We start from the raw sequence: 19,860 nt of genomic DNA, 5'->3' as shown, positions 1-19,860 counted from the left end.
CATAGTAGTAGTACTATAGTATCATAGTAGTAGTACTATAGTATCATAGTAGCATTCATAGTAGTAGTACTGTAGTATCGTAGAAGTAGAGCTATAGTAGCATTCATAGTCGTACTATAGTATCATAGTAGCATTCATAGTAGTAGTACTATAGTATCATAGTAGTAGTACTATAGTATCATAGTAGTAGTTCTATAGTATCATAGTAGTAGTATCATATAGTATCATAGTGGCATTCCCCAATGATTCCCAATGATTCTTCTAATCTGAATGATAAGTGTCTCTGTGTGAAGCACAGCAGATGTCTTCTAATAATAAATACTGCAATAGAAGTGGCAATGTGGGACTCTTTATAGAATCCTAAAGTGAACTCATATACTTTATACTGAGATCAATCCCTAGATGGGTTTCAAGTAGCCATGTAGGTCATGTGTATTCATTCAAACACACCTAATCGAATCTTGAAGTGAACCAAAGCACAGAGGAGACAACATTTAGACAGAGCGAGTGTGTGTGTGTGTTTCTTTCAGAGAAATGTTATGCAGCATTATCATTTATCAGAACTCCGAAGACAAGCCTATTTTAATGGCCACTTGGGTCTCTTCACACATATATATACATATATACATACATATATACACACACACACACGCACGCACGCACGCACACACACACACACACAAACACGCACACACACACACACACACACACACACACACACACACACACACACACACACACACACACACACACACACACACGCACACGCACACGCACACGCACACGCACACACACCATGTTTAGTTTAAATAATAGGAAGGGTGTGTTTAACTTCCTCCTGTGTTTGTTGATGTTTATTTTATCTCTCTGGAAGCATCTAGCCCCTCCCCCATCGGAATGTAGCAACGCCCAGTCATTCTGGAAATTCCATACATTTCAAAAGGTGGAGGGGGGGGGACTGATAATCACCATGGCATCCCTAATCAGAGATTCCTTTGCGTACTGTAGAATGTCCCCGTATTGTCTTCTCTCATCATCTGTGTTTGTGCTTTCCCCATCAGAGACAGTGTGGTCTGCTCTGGGCTTGTAGGGTGTGGAACATTATACATCAACAGATAGAATCACCCTCGCAGTCTGTGTCTACTCTCCTCTCTAATCGACAGAATCTCTCTTATCGTGCTCTCTCTCTCTTCCTCTTTTCAGCCCCAACTTTCCCTCCCTCTCAAATATACACAGTGGACAAAACATTAGGAACACCTTCTTGAGTTGCACCCCCTTTTGCCCTCAGAACAGCCTCTATTTGTGGGAGCATGGACTCAAGTGTTCCACAGGGATGCTGGCCCATGTTGATTCCACCAACGCTTCCAACAGTTGTGTCAAGTTGGCTAGATGTCCTTTGGGTGGTGGACCATTCTTGATACACACGTGAAATGGTGATTCGTGAAAAACCCAGCAGTGTTGCAGTTCTTGACACAAACCGTTGCGCCTGGCACCTACTGACATACCCTGTTCAAAGACCCTTCAATAGTTTGTCTTGTCTATTCACCCTCTGAATGGCACATATACACAATCCATGTCTCAATTGTGTCAAGGTTTAAAAATCTTTCTTTAAGCTCCCCTTCATCTACACAGATTAAAGTGGATTTTACAGGTGACATCAATAAGGGATCATTGCTTTCACCTGGATTCACCTGGTCAGTCTATGTCATGGAAAGAGCAGGTGTTCCTAAAGTTTTATAGACTCAGTGTAGAGCTTTTATTGGTTGAAGCTCTTTAATTTCTAGACCTGTAGAGCATTCATTGGTTGTGAATGTGGGTAGGGCTCTAAATTGAAATGTTCATTGGTAGAACTTAAAGTTAGGGGCACCAGAAAATAACAAATAATTACAAGCTAGTCTGTAACCCTGTAGAGACATTTGTTTATTATAAAAGTTCAAATGTTGCTACAAATACCTGTAATTGAAATTTCAAAGTAATATTACATGGTTTATGAATGCAAAATGTGGCTAGCCAATGGAGTTACAGCCATCTAACTGAATTATAACCAGCTGCAGCACCAACTGAGTTACAACCAGCTGCAGCACCAACTGAGTTACAACCAGCTGCAGCACCAACTGAGTTATAACCATCTGCAGCACCAACTGAGTTACAACCAGCTGCAGCACCAACTGAGTTACAACCAGCTGCAGCTCCAAATGAGTTACAACCAGCTGCAGCACCAACTGAGTTGCAACCAGCTGCAGCACCAACTGTGTTACAACCAGCTGCAGCACCAACTGAGTTACAACCATCTGCAGCACCAACTGTGTTACAACCATCTGCAGCACCAACTGAGTTATAACCATCTGCAGCGCCAACTGAGGTATAACCAGCTGCAGCACCAACTGAGTTACAACCAGCTGCAGCACCAACTGTGTTACAACCAGCTGCAGCACCAACTGAGTTACAACCATCTGCAGCACCAACTGAGTTATAACCATCTGCAGCACCAACTGAGTTACAACCAGCTGCAGCACCAACTGAGTTACAACCAGCTGCAGCACCAACTGAATTACAACCAGCTGCAGCACCAACTGAGTTACAACCATCTGCAGCACCAACTGAGTTACAACCAGCTGCAGCACCAATGCGCAATAGATGGGAAAAAACATAGTGGCGGTAAGTTTTCAACGTTTGAGACGAGCGGTTTCTATCTGTAGTAATGCTGGAACCACCATGGTCACTTAAAGTGAGGTACAGCAAAGCCTATTCAATAAGTATCCCATTGTTTATATATATATATATATATTTTTTTTAATTGGCAAACTTGTGCTGCCTAAAATTCCAAGTCGCACAGCGAAATATTTAGGAGGATATGCAATCAAAATGGTCGCACTTTAGAGCCACGTATATGTGTGTTTTTGGAATCCAATAAGAACTCCTATCAGAATTTAGAACATATCCTATAGGATTGTAGAGGGCTGGTTTCAAAATCTAAGGATTCTCTTTTGGATTCTAATAATATTTTCTTATTGGAATCCTATAGGATTTTTTGACTAGGGTGTTTCAAATCAAATCAAACTTTATTTGCCACATGCGCCGAATACAACAAGTGTAGACTTTACAGTGAAATGTTTACTTACGAGCCCTCAACCAACAGTGCAGTTCAAGAAGAAGGAAAATAAGTGTACATTAATTAAATGGTTTGAGACCAAGCTAGGTGCACTAAGAGAGTGATTCATATCCTCATCGTTAACATACATTGATGTCTGATTCAGACTAAAATGATAAGAACCTATAATTACTGAACTGTATCCCAAAACAGTTTACATCAGACAGTTATTCAGATGGTCCCAGAGGGTAGATAGTTTTCTATATTCTTCAAGCCTTGTCTTAATGGACACTCTCCCTAGGTCTCCCTTGTTCCATTTATGAAAGAAGGGGTGTATTCTGTTTTCTATTCTGCAGTTAATAGACCATTTTAGCTGTTTGGTGCTTTGGTCATGGGATCTTTTGTCCTCTGTTGGCGTCTGCCTGGCTGCATGTCTGTTTGCATGCCTGTCTGGCTGCCTGTCTGCATGCCTGTCTGTCTGGCTGCCTGTCTGCATGCTTGTCTGTCTGCATGCCTGCCATCCTGTCTGCATGCCTGTCTGTCTGGCTTCCTGTCTGCATGCTTGTCTGTCTGCATGCCTGCCATCCTGTCTGCATGCCTCCCTGCCTGTCTGCATGCCTCCCAGCCTGTCTGCATGCCTCCCTGCCTGTCTGCATGCCTCCCATGCCTCCCTGCCTGTCTGCATGCCTCCTGCCTGTCTGCATGCCTCCCTGCCTGTCTGCATGCCTCCCAGCCTGTCTGCATGCCTCCCTGCCTGTCTGCATGCCTCCCTGCCTGTCTGCATGCCTCCCCGCCTGTCTGCATGCCTCCCCGCCTGTCTGCATGCCTCCCCGCCTGTCTGCATGCCTCCCCGCCTGTCTGCATGCCTCCCCGCCTGTCTGCATGCCTCCCCGCCTGTCTGCATGCATGCCTCCCCGCCTGTCTGCATGCATGTCTGCCTCTGCATGCCTCCCTGCCTGTCTGCATGCCTCCCTGCCTGTCTGCATGCCTCCCTGCCTGTCTGCATGCCTGTCTGCCTGTCTGCATGCCTGTCTGCCTGTCTGCATGCCTGTCTGCTGCATGCCTCCCTGCCTGTCTGCATGCCTCCCAGCCTGTCTGCATGCCTCCCAGCCTGTCTGCATGCCTCCCTGCCTGTCTGCATGCCTCCCTGCCTGTCTGCATGCCTCCCTGCCTGTCTGCATGCCTCCCCGCCTGTCTGCATGCCTCCCTGCCTGTCTGCATGCCTCCCTGCCTGTCTGCATGCCTCCCTGCCTGTCTGCATGCCTCCCCGCCTGTCTGCATGCCTCCCTGCCTGTCTGCATGCCTCCCTGCCTGTCTGCACGCCTGTCCTGCCTGTCTGCACGCCTGTCTGCATGCCTCCCCGCCTGTCTGCATGCCTCCCTGCCTGTCTGCATGCCTTCACTTCCCCTTTAAATGAATACACAGCAACACCTCACAAAACAACTCTGCTTCTCCTTTAAATGAATACACAGCAACACCTCACAACACAACTCTGCTTCCCCTTCTAGAGCTTGGGACTATATGGTTCTCTCTGTATTTTTGTCAAAATGTAGTTATTGCTATAGCCTTGTTCTGTACCTATATAGTACTCTAAATACACAAATTCATATTGTTAATTTCAAAAGAATACAAGATAAAAAAAATTGCTGACACCATTCCAACCTCGGAACTTAAAAGCCAATTATCTCTGAATCATATTTTTGCAGATATACCTTAATAAGTTCTCACCTTTCATGTCTAAGCTAAGGACAGGACTCTGGTAATACATTAGCCACCTGTCTGAAAGAATATACCCCCCCCCCCCCATATATAACTTTGCCTGAGCCCCTAGTGCCCAATGAATAATCTAAATTCATTATTTTGTGTCATATTTTCTGAATCCAAAAATTAGCAGCAAAGCTGGTTGGAGGGCATGTGATATCGACAGCAGCTTGACACAGACAGGCAGATGCCATTAGGCAGGTGTCACTGCTTGGGTTATTGCCTATCTGCAGCAGTGGAAATGTTGAAGGGAAAATATAATACATGTTTTTCGGAGCGTGGCCAAGAGGATATCTGTGGGGGATAGATGCAGAGGCAAAGATGTGCACATTACTGTCACAGTGATTGGCTCTGGGCTCAGATATGCATGTTTGTGAATGGCTGGTTACTGATTTAGATGTAACGCTTCAACACATCAAAAAGATATGGCGGGGCCTCCCGAGTGGCGCAGCGGTCTAACTGCATCGCAGTGCTAGAGGCATCACTACAGACCCGGGTTCGATCTCAGGCTGCCGTGACCGGGTGACCCATGTGGCGGTGCACAATTGGCCCAGCGTTGTCCGGGTTAGGGGAGGGTTTGGCCGGCTGGGATGTCCTTGTCCCATTGTGCTCTAGCGACTCCTTGTGGCGGACCGGGTGCGTGCAGGTTGACTTCGTTCTCCAGTTGTACGGTGTTTCCTTCCGACACATTGGTGCTGGCTTCCGGGTTAAGGGAGCAGTGTGTCACTGCGGTTTGGCAGGGTCGTGTTTCTGAGGATGCATGACTCTTGACCTTCGCCTCTCCCGAGCCCGTACGGGAGTTGCAGCGATGAGACAAGATTGTAACTACCAATTGGATACCATGAAAAAGGGGTCAAAAGTAAACAAAAATAATTCTAATAATAACAAGACAGGGTGACCACTGATGGGTTTTGGCTGACCTTAGGCAGACCTTTCTGTTACATGTCTCATTTAAACTCGCTGACCAAGCTATAGCGGAAAGTTTAGGCTTAATTTGCATTTCTGATCACATTGAGTTGGGCAGATGGTTAATTAATATGTTAATGATTTCTCTCTAATCAGTCCAGGGCGAATCCGAACTTCAACTGAGTCACGCACTGATGTCAATAAGGGAATTAGGATTCACCCTGCTGGTTTCTTTCTAGTGGGTTGCCACACTCAGAATGTTCCACAAGCTGTGTCAGAGATACAGCGGCTGTGGGAAGAAGATATCGTTTTCATCAGTCGCAGAGCATGTTTACAGTAAGGACAGATGAAGGTATCAGAGCATGTTTACAGTAAGGACAGATGAAAGTATCAGAGCATGTTTACAAAAAGGACAGAAGAGGGTATCAGAGCATGTTTACAGTAAGGACAGATCAAAGTATCAGAGCATGTTTACAAAAAGGACAGAAGAGGGTATCAGAGCATGTTTACAGTAATGACAGATGAAGGTATCAGAGCATGTTTACAGTAAGGACAGATGAAGGTATCAGAGCATGTTTACAGTACGGACAGGTAAAGGTATCAGAGCATGTTTACAGTAAGGACAGGTCAAGGTATCAGAGCATGTTTACAGTAAGGACAGAGGGAGGTAGTGTGGCATGTTTACAGTAAGGACAGAGGAAGGAAATAGAGCATGTTTACAGTAAGGACAGAGGAAGGTAATAGAGCATGTTTAAACCGAGTAGCAGAGCATGTTTACAGTAGGAAGGTAATAGAGCATGTTTACAGTAAGGACAGGTCAAGGTATCAGAGCATGTTTACAGTAAGGACAGAGGGAGGTAGTGTGGCATGTTTACAGTAAGGACAGAGGAAGGAAATAGAGCATGTTTACAGTAAGGACAGAGGAAGGTAATAGAGCATGTTTAAAGTAAGTACAGAGGAAGGTAGTAGAGCATGTTTACAGTAAGGACAGAGGAAGGTGATAGAGCATGTTTAGTAAGGACAGAGGATGTTAGTAGGTAATGTTTACAGTAAGGACAGAGGAAGGAAATAGAGCATGTTTACAGTAAGGACAGAGAAGGTAATAGAGCATGTTTACAGTAAGGACAGAGGAAGGTAGGGAATGTTTACAGTAAGTACAGAGAAGGTAATAGAGCATGTTTACAGTAAGGACAGAGGAAGGTAATAGAGCATGTTTACAGTAAGGACAGACGAAGGTGATAGAGCATGTTTACAGTAAGGGCAGAGGAAGGTAGGGAATGTTTACAGTAAGGACAGAGGGAGGTAATAGAGCATGTTTACAGTAAGGACAGAGGAAGGTAATAGAGCATGTTTACAGTAAGGACAGAGGAAGGTAGTAGAGCATGTTTACAGTAAGGACAGAGGAAGGTAGTAGGTAATGTTTACAGTAAGGACAGAGGAAGGTAGTAGAGCATGTTTACAGTAAGGACAGAGGAAGGTAGTAGGTAATGTTTACAGTAAGGACAGAGGAAGGTAGTAGGTAATGTTTACAGTAAGAACAGAGGAAGGTAGTAGGTAATGTTTACAGTAAGGACAGGGGAAGGTAGTAGGGAATGTTTACAGTAAGGACAGAGGAAGGTAATAGACACATTGTGAAGTGTAGGCTAGGTTAGGTACTGTACCGGAGACATACAGTGTACTGTACTGGCAGTCTGTCCAGCTGAGGTGAGAAACAGGGCAGTGTGTTTATGGTGCGTGTGGGTGCGTGTGGGTGCGTGTGGGTGCGTGCGGGTGCGTGCGGGTGCGTGCGGGTGCGTGCGGGTGCGTGCGGGTGCGTGTGGGTGCGTGTGGGTGCGTGCGTGGAGCTTTGGCGGTTTCAAGGTCAAATACCTAGTAGGGAATTATGTGTGTGTGATAATTATCATCCTCTCTCTCTCTCTCTCAACCCTCCATCTTTCAACCCATCTCAGCGCCCAGAGCTATGCCCTGTGTTGTGTCTGTTATTGAAACGGAGCATAGTGTTGTGAGAAATAACCCAGAGAGACCAGCATGTCTTTCTGTCAGCTATGTTGTTGTTTAGTGGTTATACAGTATGTACTGTACACTGAGTTACATCCGACGCCAGGGCTTATATATATATATATATATATATATATATATATATATATATATATATATATATATATATATACAGAGCATTCGGAAAGTATTCAACATTTTGTTACGTTACAGCCTTATTCCAAATTTGATTAAATAATCCCCCCTCATCAATCTACACATAATACTCCGTAATGACAAAGCAAAAACTGGTTCTTAGACATTTTTGCAAATGTATTAAAAATTGAACATGAAATATCACATTTAGATAAGTATTCAAACCCTTTACTCAGTACTTTGTTGAAGCACCTTTGGCAGCTATACAGCAGTGAGTCTTCTTGGTTATGATGCCTCAAGCTTGGCACACCTGTATTTGGGGAGTTTTTCACATTCTTCTCTGCAGATCCTCTCAAGCTCTGTCAGGTTGGATGGGGTGAGTCGCTGCACAGCTATTCCCAGGTCTCTCCAGAGATGTTGGATCAGGTTCATGTCCAGGCTCTGGCTGGGCCAGTCAAGGACATTGAGACTTCAGAGGCATTGTCTAGGTTGTGTGCTTAAGGTTGTTGTCCTGTTTGAAGGAAACCTTCTCCCCAGTCTGAGCGCTCTGGAGCAGGTTTTCATCAAAGATCTCTCTGCACTTTGCTCCATTCATCTTTCCCTTGATCCTGACTAGTCTCTCTGTCCCTGCCGCTGAATAACATCCCCACAGCATGATTCTGCCACCACCATGCTTCACCGTAGGGATGGTGCCAGGTTTCCTCCAGACGTGACGCTTGGCATTCAGGACAAAGACTTCATTCTTGGTTTCATCAGACCAGAGAATCTTGTTTCTGATGGTCTGAGAGTCTTTAGGAGCCTTTTGGCAAACTCCAAGCAGGCTGTAATGTGCTTTTTACTGAGGAGTGGCTTCCGTCTGGCCACTCTACCATAAAGGCTGATTGGTGGAGTGCTGCAGAGATGGTTGTCCTTCTGGAAGGTTCTCCCATCTCCACAGAGGAACGCTGGAGCTCTGCCAGAGTGACCATCGGGTTCTTGGTCACCTCCCTGACCAAGGCCCTTCTCCCCCGATTGCTCAGTTTGGCTGGGCGGCCAGCTCTAGGAAGAGTCTTGGTGGTTTCAAACTTCTTCCATTTAAGAATGATGGAGGCCACTGTGTTCTTGTGGACCTTTAATTCAATGCTGCAGAAATGTTTTGGCACCCTTCTCCAGATCTGTGCCTCGACACAATCCTGTCTCGGTGCTCTAGGGACAATTCCTTCGACCTCATTGCTTGGTTTTTGCTCTGACATGCACTGTCAACTGTGGGACCTCATATAGACAGGTGTGTGCCTTTCCAAATCATGTCCAATCAATTTAATTTACCACAGGTGGAATCCAATCAAGATGTAGAATCATCTCAAGGATGATCAATGGAAACAGGATGCACCTGAGCTCAATTTTGAGTCTCATTGCAAATCAAATCAAATCAAATCCAATTTATTTATATAGCTCTTCGTACATCAGCTGATATCTCAAAGTGCTGTACAGAAACCCAGCCTAAAACCCCAAACAGCAAGCAATGCAGGTGTAGAAGCACGGTGGCTAGGAAAAACTCCCTAGAAAGGCCAAAACCTAGGAAGAAACCTAGAGAAGAACCAGGCTATGTGGGGTGGCCAGTCCTCTTCTGGCTGTGCCGGGTGGAGATTATAACAGAACATGGCCAAGATGTTCAAATGTTCATAAATGACCAGCATGGTCGAATAATAATAAGGCAGAACAGTTGAAACTGGAGCAGCAGCACAGTCAGGTGGAAGTTGAAACTAGAGCAGCAGCCTGGCCAGGTGGACTGGGGACAGCAAGGAGTCATCATGTCAGGTAGTCCTGGGGCATGGTCCTAGGGCTCAGGTCAGTTGAAACTGGAACAGCAGCATGGCCAGGTGGACTGGGGACAGCAAGGAGTCATCATGTCAGGTAGTCCTGGAGCTCAGGTCCTAGGGCTCAGGTCCTCCGAGAGAGAGAAAGAAAGAGAGAAGGAGAGAATTAGAGAACGCACACTTAGATTCACACAGGACACCGAATAGGACAGGAGAAGTACTCCTCCGCAAAGGGTCTGAATACTTATGTAAATAAGGTATTTCTGTTTTTTATCTCTATAAATGTGCAAAAATGTCAACCTGTGTTTTGTTTTGTCATTATGGGGTATTGTGTGTAGATTTATGAGGAAAAAACATGTATTTAATCAATTTTAAAATAAGGCTGTAATGTAACAAATGTGGGAAAAGTCGAGGGCTCTGAATACTTTCCGAATGCCCTGTACACACACACAGGAAGGGAACAACTACAATAATACCAATGCCCTGTACACACACACAGGAAGGGAACAACTACAATAATACCAATGCCCTGTACACACACACACACAGGAGGGAACAACTACAATAATACCAATGCCCTGTACACACACACACAGGAGGGAACAACTACAATAATACCAGCCTATGTGTAGGTCTACACACTGAACCAATATCATAATGTACCCATCTACAGTATAGATCTACACACTGAACATATATCATAATGTACCCATCTACAGTATAGGTCTACACACTGAACCATCTACAGTATAGACACACTCTACACACTGAACAAACATATCATAATGTACCCATCTACAGTATAGGTCTACACACTGAACCAATATCATAATGTACCCATCTACAGTATAGATCTACACACTGAACATATATCATAATATACCCATCCACAGTATAGGTCTACACACTGAACATATATCATAATATACCCATCTACAGTATAGGTCTACACACTGAACATATATCATAATATACCCATCTACAGTATACGTCTACACACTGAACCAATATCATAATGTACCCATCTACAGTATAGGTCTACACACTGAACATATATCATAATATACCCATCCACAGTATAGGTCTACACCCTGCAAATATCATAATGTACCCATCTACAGTATAGGTCTACACACTGAACCAATATCATAATGTACCCATCTACAGTATAGGTCTACACACTGAACCAATATCATAATGTACCCATCTACAGTATAGATCTACACACTGAACATATATCATAATATACCCATCCACAGTATAGGTCTACACACTGAACATATATCATAATATACCCATCTACAGTATAGGTCTACACACTGAACATATATCATAATATACCCATCTACAGTATAGGTCTACACACTGAACCAATATCATAATGTACCCATCTACAGTATAGGTCTACACACTGAACATATATCATAATATACCCATCCACAGTATAGGTCTACACCCTGCAAATATCATAATGTACCCATCTACAGTATAGGTCTACACACTGAACCAATATCATAATGTACCCATCTACAGTATAGGTCTACACACTGAACCAATATCATAATGTACCCATCTACAGTATAGGTCTACACACTGAACCAATATCATAATGTACCCATCTACAGTATAGGTCTACACACTGAACCAATATCATAATGTACCCATCTACAGTATAGGTCTACACACTGAACCAATATCATAATGTACCCATCTACAGTATAGGTCTACACACTGAACCAATATCATAATGTACCCATCTACAGTATAGGTCTACACACTGAACCAATATCATAATGTACCCATCTACAGTATAGGTCTACACACTGAACCAATATCATAATGTACCCATGTGTAAGGGAACTTGTTGGGTCTGAAACACTGAACATGGTTCTAGTTAATGAACATATATCATAATATACCCATCTACAGTTAGTTAACACTGAACCAATATCATAATTACCCATCTAAGTAATGGGTCTATGAACATATATCATAATAGTATAGGTCTACACACTAATGTAATCTATAGTTAGTTAATGTAATGGGTGTACCCATCTACAGTATAGGTCTACACACTGAACCAATATCATAATGTAATGGGTATAGTTAGTTAATGAACCAATAATAATGTACCCATCTACAGTTAGTCTAATGAACCAATAATGGGTATAGTTAACCAATATATAATGTAATGGGTCTACACACTGAACCAATATCATAATGTACCCATCTACAGTATAGTTAATGTATCATAATGTACCCATCTACAGTATAGGTCTACACTGAACCAATATCATAATGTATCTACAGTTAGGTTAATGAACCAATAATAATGTATCTAGTTAGTTAATGTAATGGGTATGGGTGAAGGGCTTGTTAGTTAATGTAATGGGTAATGTAATGGGTTAATGTATAGCATAGTTAGTTAATGTAATGGGTATAGTTAGTTAATGTAATGGGTATGGTTAGTTAATGTAATGGGTATAGTTAGTTAATGTAATGGGTATAGTTAGTTAATGTAATGGGTATAGTTAGTTAATGTAATGGGTATAGTTAATGTTAAGTTAGTTAATGTAATGGGCATAGTTAGTTAATGTAATGGGTATAGTTAGTTAATGTAATGGGTATAGTTAGTTAATGTAATGGGTATAGTTAGTTAATGTAATGGGTATAGTTAGTTAATGTAATGGGTATAGTTAGTTAATGTAATGGGTATAGTTAGTTAATGTAATGGGTATAGTTAGTTAATGTAATGGGTATAGTTAGTTAATATAATGGGTATGGTTAGTTAATGTAATGGGTATAGTTAGTTAATGTAATGGGTATAGTTAGTTAATAGGGTTAGTTAATGTAATGGGTATAGTTAGTTAATGTAATGGGTATGGTTAGTTAATGTAATGGGTATAGTTAGTTAATGTAATGGGTATAGTTAGTTAATGTAATGGGTATAGTTAGTTAATGTAATGGGTATAGTTAGTTAATGTAATGGGTATGTTAGTTAATGTAATGGGTATAGTTAGTTAATGTAATGGGTATAGTTAGTTAATGTAATGGGTATAGTTAGTTAATGTAATGGGTATAGTTAGTTAATGTAATGGGTATAGTTAGTTAATGTAATGGGTATAGTTAGTTAATGTAATGGGTATAGTTGGTTAGTTAATGTAATGGGTATAGTTAGTTAATGTAATGGGTATGGTTAGTTAATGTAATGGGTATGGTTAGTTAATGTAATGGGTATAGTTGGTTAATGTAATGGGTATAGTTAGTTAATGTAATGGGTATGGGTATGGTTAGTTAATGTAATGGGTATGGGTATGGTTAGTTAATGTAATGGGTATAGTTAGTTAATGTCATGGGCATGGTTAGTTAATGTAATGGGTATGGTTAGTTAATGTAATGGGTATAGTTAGTTAATGTAATGGGTATAGTTAGTTAATGTAATGGGTATAGTTAGTTAATGTAATGGGTATAGTTAGTTAATGTAATGGGTATAGTTAGTTAATGTAATGGGTATAGTTAGTTAATGTAATGGGTATAGTTAGTTAATGTAATGGGTATAGTTAGTTAATGTAATGGGTATAGTTAGTTAATGTAATGGGTATAGTTAGTTAATGTAATGGGTATAGTTAGTTAATGTAATGGGTATAGTTAGTTAATGTAATGGGTATAGTTAGTTAATGTAATGGGTATAGTTAGTTAATATAATGGGTATGGTTAGTTAATGTAATGGGTATAGTTAGTTAATGTAATAGGTATAGTTAGTTAATGTAATGGGTATAGTTAGTTAATGTAATAGGTATAGTTAGTTAATGTAATGGGTATGGTTAGTTAATGTAATGGGTATAGTTAGTTAATGTAATGGGTATAGTTAGTTAATGTAATGGGTATGGTTAGTTAATGTAATGGGTATAGTTAGTTAATGTAATGGGTATAGTTAGTTAATGTAATGGGTATGGTTAGTTAATGTAATGGGTATGGTTAGTTAATGTAATGGGTATGGTTAGTTAATGTAATGGGTATGGTTAGTTAATGTAATGGGTATAGTTAGTTAATGTAATGGGTATAGTTAGTTAATGTAATGGGTATAGTTAGTTAATGTAATGGGTATAAATGGGTATAGTTAGTTAATGTAATGGGTATGGTTAGTTAATGTAATGGGTATAGTTGGTTAATGTAATGGGTATAGTTAGTTAATGTAATGGGTATGGGTATGGTTAGTTAATGTAATGGGTATGGGTATGGTTAGTTAATGTAATGGGTATAGTTAGTTCATGTCATGGGCATGGTTAGTTAATGTAATGGGTATGGTTAGTTAATGTAATGGGTATAGTTAGTTAATGTAATGGGTATAGTTAGTTAATGTAATGGGTATAGTTAGTTAATGTAATGGGTATAGTTAGTTAATGTAATGGGTATAGTTAGTTAATGTAATAGGTATAGTTAGTTAATGTAATGGGTATGGTTAGTTAATGTAATGGGTATAGTTAGTTAATGTAATGGGTATAGTTAGTTAGTTAATGTAATGGGTATAGTTAGTTAATGTAATGGGTATAGTTAGTTAATGTAATGGGTATAGTTAGTTAATGTAATAGGTATAGTTAGTTAATGTAATGGGTATGGTTAGTTAATGTAATGGGTATGGTTAGTTAATGTAATGGGTATAGTTAGTTAATGTAATAGGTATAGTTAGTTAATGTAATGGGTATAGTTAGTTAATGTAATAGGTATAGTTAGTTAATGTAATGGGTATGGTTAGTTAATGTAATGGGTATGGTTAGTTAATGTAATGGGTATAGTTAGTTAATGTAATGGGTATAGTTAGTTAATGTAATGGGTATAGTTAGTTAATGTAATGGGTATAGTTAGTTAATGTAATGGGTATGGTTAGTTAATGTAATGGGTATGGTTAGTTAATGTAATGGGTATGGTTAGTTAATGTAATGGGTATGGTTAGTTAATGTAATGGGTATAGTTAGTTAATGTAATGGGTATAGTTAGTTAATGTAATGGGTATAGTTAGTTAATGTAATGGGTATAGTTAGTTAATGTAATGGGTATAGTTAGTTAATGTAATGGGTATAGTTAGTTAATGTAATGGGTATAGTTAGTTAATGTAATGGGTATAGTTAGTTAATGTAATGGGTATGGTTAGTTAATGTAATGGGTATGGTTAGTTAATGTAATGGGTATGGTTAGTTAATGTAATAGGTATGGTTTCATTAATGTAATGAGTTTGAAAGCGTAGCATGTTTAGATAATGTCTTCCTCTCTATTTCTCCCTCTGTTCCAGTACGTTACCTGTTGAAGAACAACGTCAGTCCAGACCTGTGTAACGAGGACGGTCTCACTGCTCTGCACCAGGTGAGTGTCCCACTGCAGAGTCTAAAAATAAGGCCGTAATTCAGTCATTGTTGATGGTGTCTTTTCCACGTTGTGCTCTCAGTAAAGGTCAGTACATACACAGGCGTCGTACACAGGCGTCGTACACAGGCGTAGTACACAGGCGTCGTACACAGGCGTCGTACACAGGCGTCGTACACAGGCGTCGTACACAGGCGTCGTACACAGGCGTAGTACACAGGCGTCGTACACAGGCGTCGTACACAGGCGTCGTACACAGGCGTCGTACACAGGCGTCGTACACAGGCGTAGTACACAGGCGTCGTACACAGGCGTCGTACACAGGCGTCGTACACACAGGCGTAGTACACAGGCGTCGTACACAGGCGTCGTACACAGGCGTCGTACACAGGCGTCGTACACAGGCGTTGTACGTAAATCACATTTTATTGGTCACATACACGTGTTTAGCAGATGTTATTTGCGGGTGGACCCCCAAGCCGTAAGACTCCTGGTAATCAGGTAATCAAATGGCTACCTGGACTTTTTGCATTGTCCCCCCCCAACCCCTCTTTTACGCTGCTGCTACTCTCTGTTCATCATATATGCATAGTCACTTTAACCATATCTACATGTACATACTACCTCAATCAGCCTGACTAACCGGTGTCTGGATGTAGCCTCTCTACTGTATATAGCCTCTCTACTCTATATAGCCTCTCTACTGTATATAGCCTCTCTACTGTATATAGCCTCTCTACTGTATATAGCCTCTCTACTGTATATAGCCTCTCTACTCTATATAGCCTCTCTACTGTATATAGCCTCTCTACTGTATATAGCCTCTCTACTGTATATAGCCTCTCTACTGTATATAGTCTCTCTACTGTATATAACCTCTCTACTGTATATAGTCTCTCTACTGTATATAGTCTCTCTACTGTATATAGCCTCTCTACTGTTTATAGCCTCTCTACTGTATATAGCCTCTCTACTGTATATAGCCTCTCTACTGTACATAGCCTCTCTACTCTATATAGCCTCTCTACTGTATATAGCCTCTCTACTGTATATAGTCTCTCTACTGTATATAACCTCTCTACTGTATATAGTCTCTCTACTGTATATAGTCTCTCTACTGTATATAGCCTCTCTACTGTATATAGCCTCTCTACTGTATATAACCTCTCTACTGTATATAGTCTCTCTACTGTTTATAGCCTCTCTACTGTATATAGCCTCTCTACTGTATATAGCCTCTCTACTGTATATAGCCTCTCTACTGTATATAACCTCTCTACTGTATATAGTCTCTCTACTGTTTATAGCCTCTCTACTGTATATAGCCTCTCTACTCTATATAGCCTCTCTACTCTATATAGCCTCTCTACTCTATATAGCCTCTCTACTGTATATAGTCTCTCTACTGTATATAACCTCTCTACTGTATATAGTCTCTCTACTGTATATAGCCTCTCTACTGTTTATAGCCTCTCTACTGTATATAGCCTCTCTACTGTATATAGCCTCTCTACTGTACATAGTCTCTCTACTGTATATAGCCTCTCTACTGTTTATAGCCTCTCTACTGTATATAGCCTCTCTACTGTATATAGCCTCTCTACTGTATATAGCCTCTCTACTGTATATAACCTCTCTACTGTATATAGTCTCTCTACTGTTTATAGCCTCTCTACTGTATATAGCCTCTCTACTCTATATAGCCTCTCTACTCTATATAGCCTCTCTACTCTATATAGCCTCTCTACTGTATATAGTCTCTCTCCTGTATATAGTCTCTCTACTGTATATAACCTCTCTACTGTATATAGTCTCTTTACTGTATATAACCTCTCTACTGTATATAACCTCTCTACTGTATATAACCTCTCTACTGTATATAGCCTCTCTACTGTATATAGCCTCTCTACTGTATATAACCTCTCTACTCTATATAACCTCTCTACTGTATATAACCTCTCTACTGTATATAGCCTCTCTACTGTATATAGCCTCTCTACTGTATATAGCCTCTCTACTGTATATAGCCTCTCTACTGTATATAGCCTCTCTACTGTATATAGCCTCTCTACTGTATATAACCTCTCTACTGTATATAGCCTCTCTACTGTATATAGCCTCTCTACTGTATATAACCTCTCTACTGTATATAGCCTCTCTACTGTATATAGCCTCTCTACTGTATATAACCTCTCTACTGTATATAACCTCTCTACTGTATATAGCCTCTCTACTGTATATAGCCTCTCTACTGTATATAGCCTCTCTACTGTATATAACCTCTCTACTGTATATAACCTCTCTACTGTATATAGCCTCTCTACTGTATATAGCCTCTCTACTGTATATAGCCTCTCTACTGTATATAGCCTCTCTACTGTATATAACCTCTCTACTGTATATAGCCTCTCTACTGTATATAGCCTCTCTACTGTATATAGCCTCTCTACTGTATATAACCTCTCTACTGTATATAACCTCTCTACTGTATATAACCTCTCTACTGTATATAGCCTCTCTACTGTATATAGCCTCTCTACTGTATATAACCTCTCTACTGTATATAGCCTCTCTACTGTATATAGCCTCTCTACTGTATATAGCCTCTCTACTGTATATAGCCTCTCTACTGTATATAGCCTCTCTACTGTATATAGCCTCTCTACTGTATATAACCTCTCTACTGTATATAACCTCTCTACTGTATATAGCCTCTCTACTGTATATAACCTCTCTACTGTATATAGCCTCTCTACTGTATATAGCCTCTCTACTGTATATAGCCTCTCTACTGAATATAACCGCGCTACTGTATATAACCTCTCTACTGTATATAGCCTCTCTACTGTATATAGCCTCTCTACTGTATATAGCCTCTCTACTGTATGTAGCCTCTCTACTGTATATAGCCTCTCTTCTGATTATAACCTCGCTACTGTATATAGTCTCTCTACTGTATATAGCCTCTCTACTGTATATAGCCTCTCTACTGTATATAGCCTCTCTACTGTATATAGCCTCTCTACTGTATATAGCCTCTCTACTGTATATAGCCTCTCTACTGTATATAGCCTCTCTACTGTATATAGCCTCTCTACTGTATATAGTCTCTCTACTGTATATAGCCTCTCTACTGTATATAACCTCTCTACTGTATATAGTCTCTCTACTGTATATAACCTCTCTACTGTATATAGTCTCTCTACTGTATATAGTCTCTCTACTGTATATAGCCTCTCTACTGTATATAACCTCTCTACTGTATATAACCTCTCTACTGTATATAGTCTCTCTACTGTATATAGTCTCTCTACTGTATATAGTCTCTCTACTGTATATAGTCTCTCTACTGTATATAGTCTCTCTACTGTATATAACCTCTCTACTGTATATAACCTCTCTACTGTATATAGCCTCTCTACTGTATATAACCTCTCTCCTGTATATAACCTCTCTACTGTATATAACCTCTCTACTGTATATAACCTCTCTACTGTATATAACCTCTCTACTGTGTGTAGCCTCTCTACTGTATATAACCTCTCTACTGTATATAACCTCTCTACTGTATATAACCTCTCTACTGTATATAACCTCTCTACTGTGTGTAGCCTCTCTACTGTATATAACCTCTCTACTGTATATAACCTCTCTACTGTATATAACCTCTCTACTGTATGTAACCTCTCTACTGTATATAGTCTCTCTACTGTATATAGTCTCTCTACTGTATATAGTCTCTCTACTGTATATAGTCTCTCTACTGTATATAGCCTCTCTACTGTATATAACCTCTCTACTGTATATAACCTCTCTACTGTATATAACCTCTCTACTGTATATAGCCTCTCTACTGTATATAACCTCTCTCCTGTATATAACCTCTCTACTGTATATAACCTCTCTACTGTATATAACCTCTCTACTGTATATAACCTCTCTACTGTATATAACCTCTCTACTGTGTGTAGCCTCTCTACTGTATATAACCTCTCTACTGTATATAACCTCTCTACTGTATATAGTCTCTCTACTGTATATAACCTCTCTACTGTATATAACCTCTCTGTACTGTACTGTATATAACCTCTCTACTGTATATAACCTCTCTACTGTATATAACTCTACTGTATATAACTACTGTATATAACCTCTCTACTGTATATAACCTCTCTACTGTATATAACCTCTCTACTGTATATAACCTCTACTGTATATAACCTGTATATAACCTCTCTACTGTATATAACCTCTCTACTGTATATAACCTCTCTACTGTATATAACCTCTCTACTGTATATAACCTCTCTACTGTGTGTAGCCTCTCTACTGTATATAACCTCTCTCCTGTATATAACCTCTCTACTGTATATAACCTCTCTACTGTATATAACCTCTCTACTGTATATAACCTCTCTACTGTATATAACCTCCCTACTTTTAGTTTCTGTCTTTTTACTCTTGTTGTTATTTGTTTACTGATCTATTGTTCACCTAATACACTTTTTTTAACTTAAAAATTGCACTGTTGGTTAGAGCCTGTAAATAAGCATTTCACTGTAAGGTCTACACCTGTTGTATTCGGCACGTGACAAATACACTTGTGACACATGTGACAAATAAACTGATTTGACTTCGAAATGCTTGTGTCATACACAGGCATCATACACAGGCATCATACACAGGCATCATACACAGGCATCATACACAGGCATCATACACAGGCATCATACACAGGCATCATACACAGGCATCATACACAGGCATCATACACAGGCATCATACACAGGCATCATACACAAGCATCATACA

General features: G+C 40.3%; 1 protein-coding gene across 4 annotated transcripts in view; it reads left to right on the top strand.

The window, feature by feature from the left end:
- ppp1r16b (protein phosphatase 1, regulatory subunit 16B) overlaps positions 1-19,860 on the top strand; it is a 170,709-nt gene that overhangs the window by 82,891 nt on the left and 67,958 nt on the right. For all 4 annotated transcript variants that reach the window (XM_042330162.1, XM_042330163.1, XM_042330165.1 and 1 more), the window contains one exon: positions 14,978-15,048. In XM_042330162.1, coding sequence (XP_042186096.1) covers positions 14,978-15,048 — 71 coding nt within the window. The remainder of the gene's footprint in view (positions 1-14,977; positions 15,049-19,860) is intronic.

Source organism: Oncorhynchus tshawytscha, linkage group LG02 (genome assembly GCF_018296145.1).
Source record: "Oncorhynchus tshawytscha isolate Ot180627B linkage group LG02, Otsh_v2.0, whole genome shotgun sequence".
Taxonomy (NCBI): domain Eukaryota; kingdom Metazoa; phylum Chordata; class Actinopteri; order Salmoniformes; family Salmonidae; genus Oncorhynchus; species Oncorhynchus tshawytscha.
Note: the sequence above shows the minus strand (reverse complement) of the source record. Positions and strands in the feature narration are given on the sequence as shown.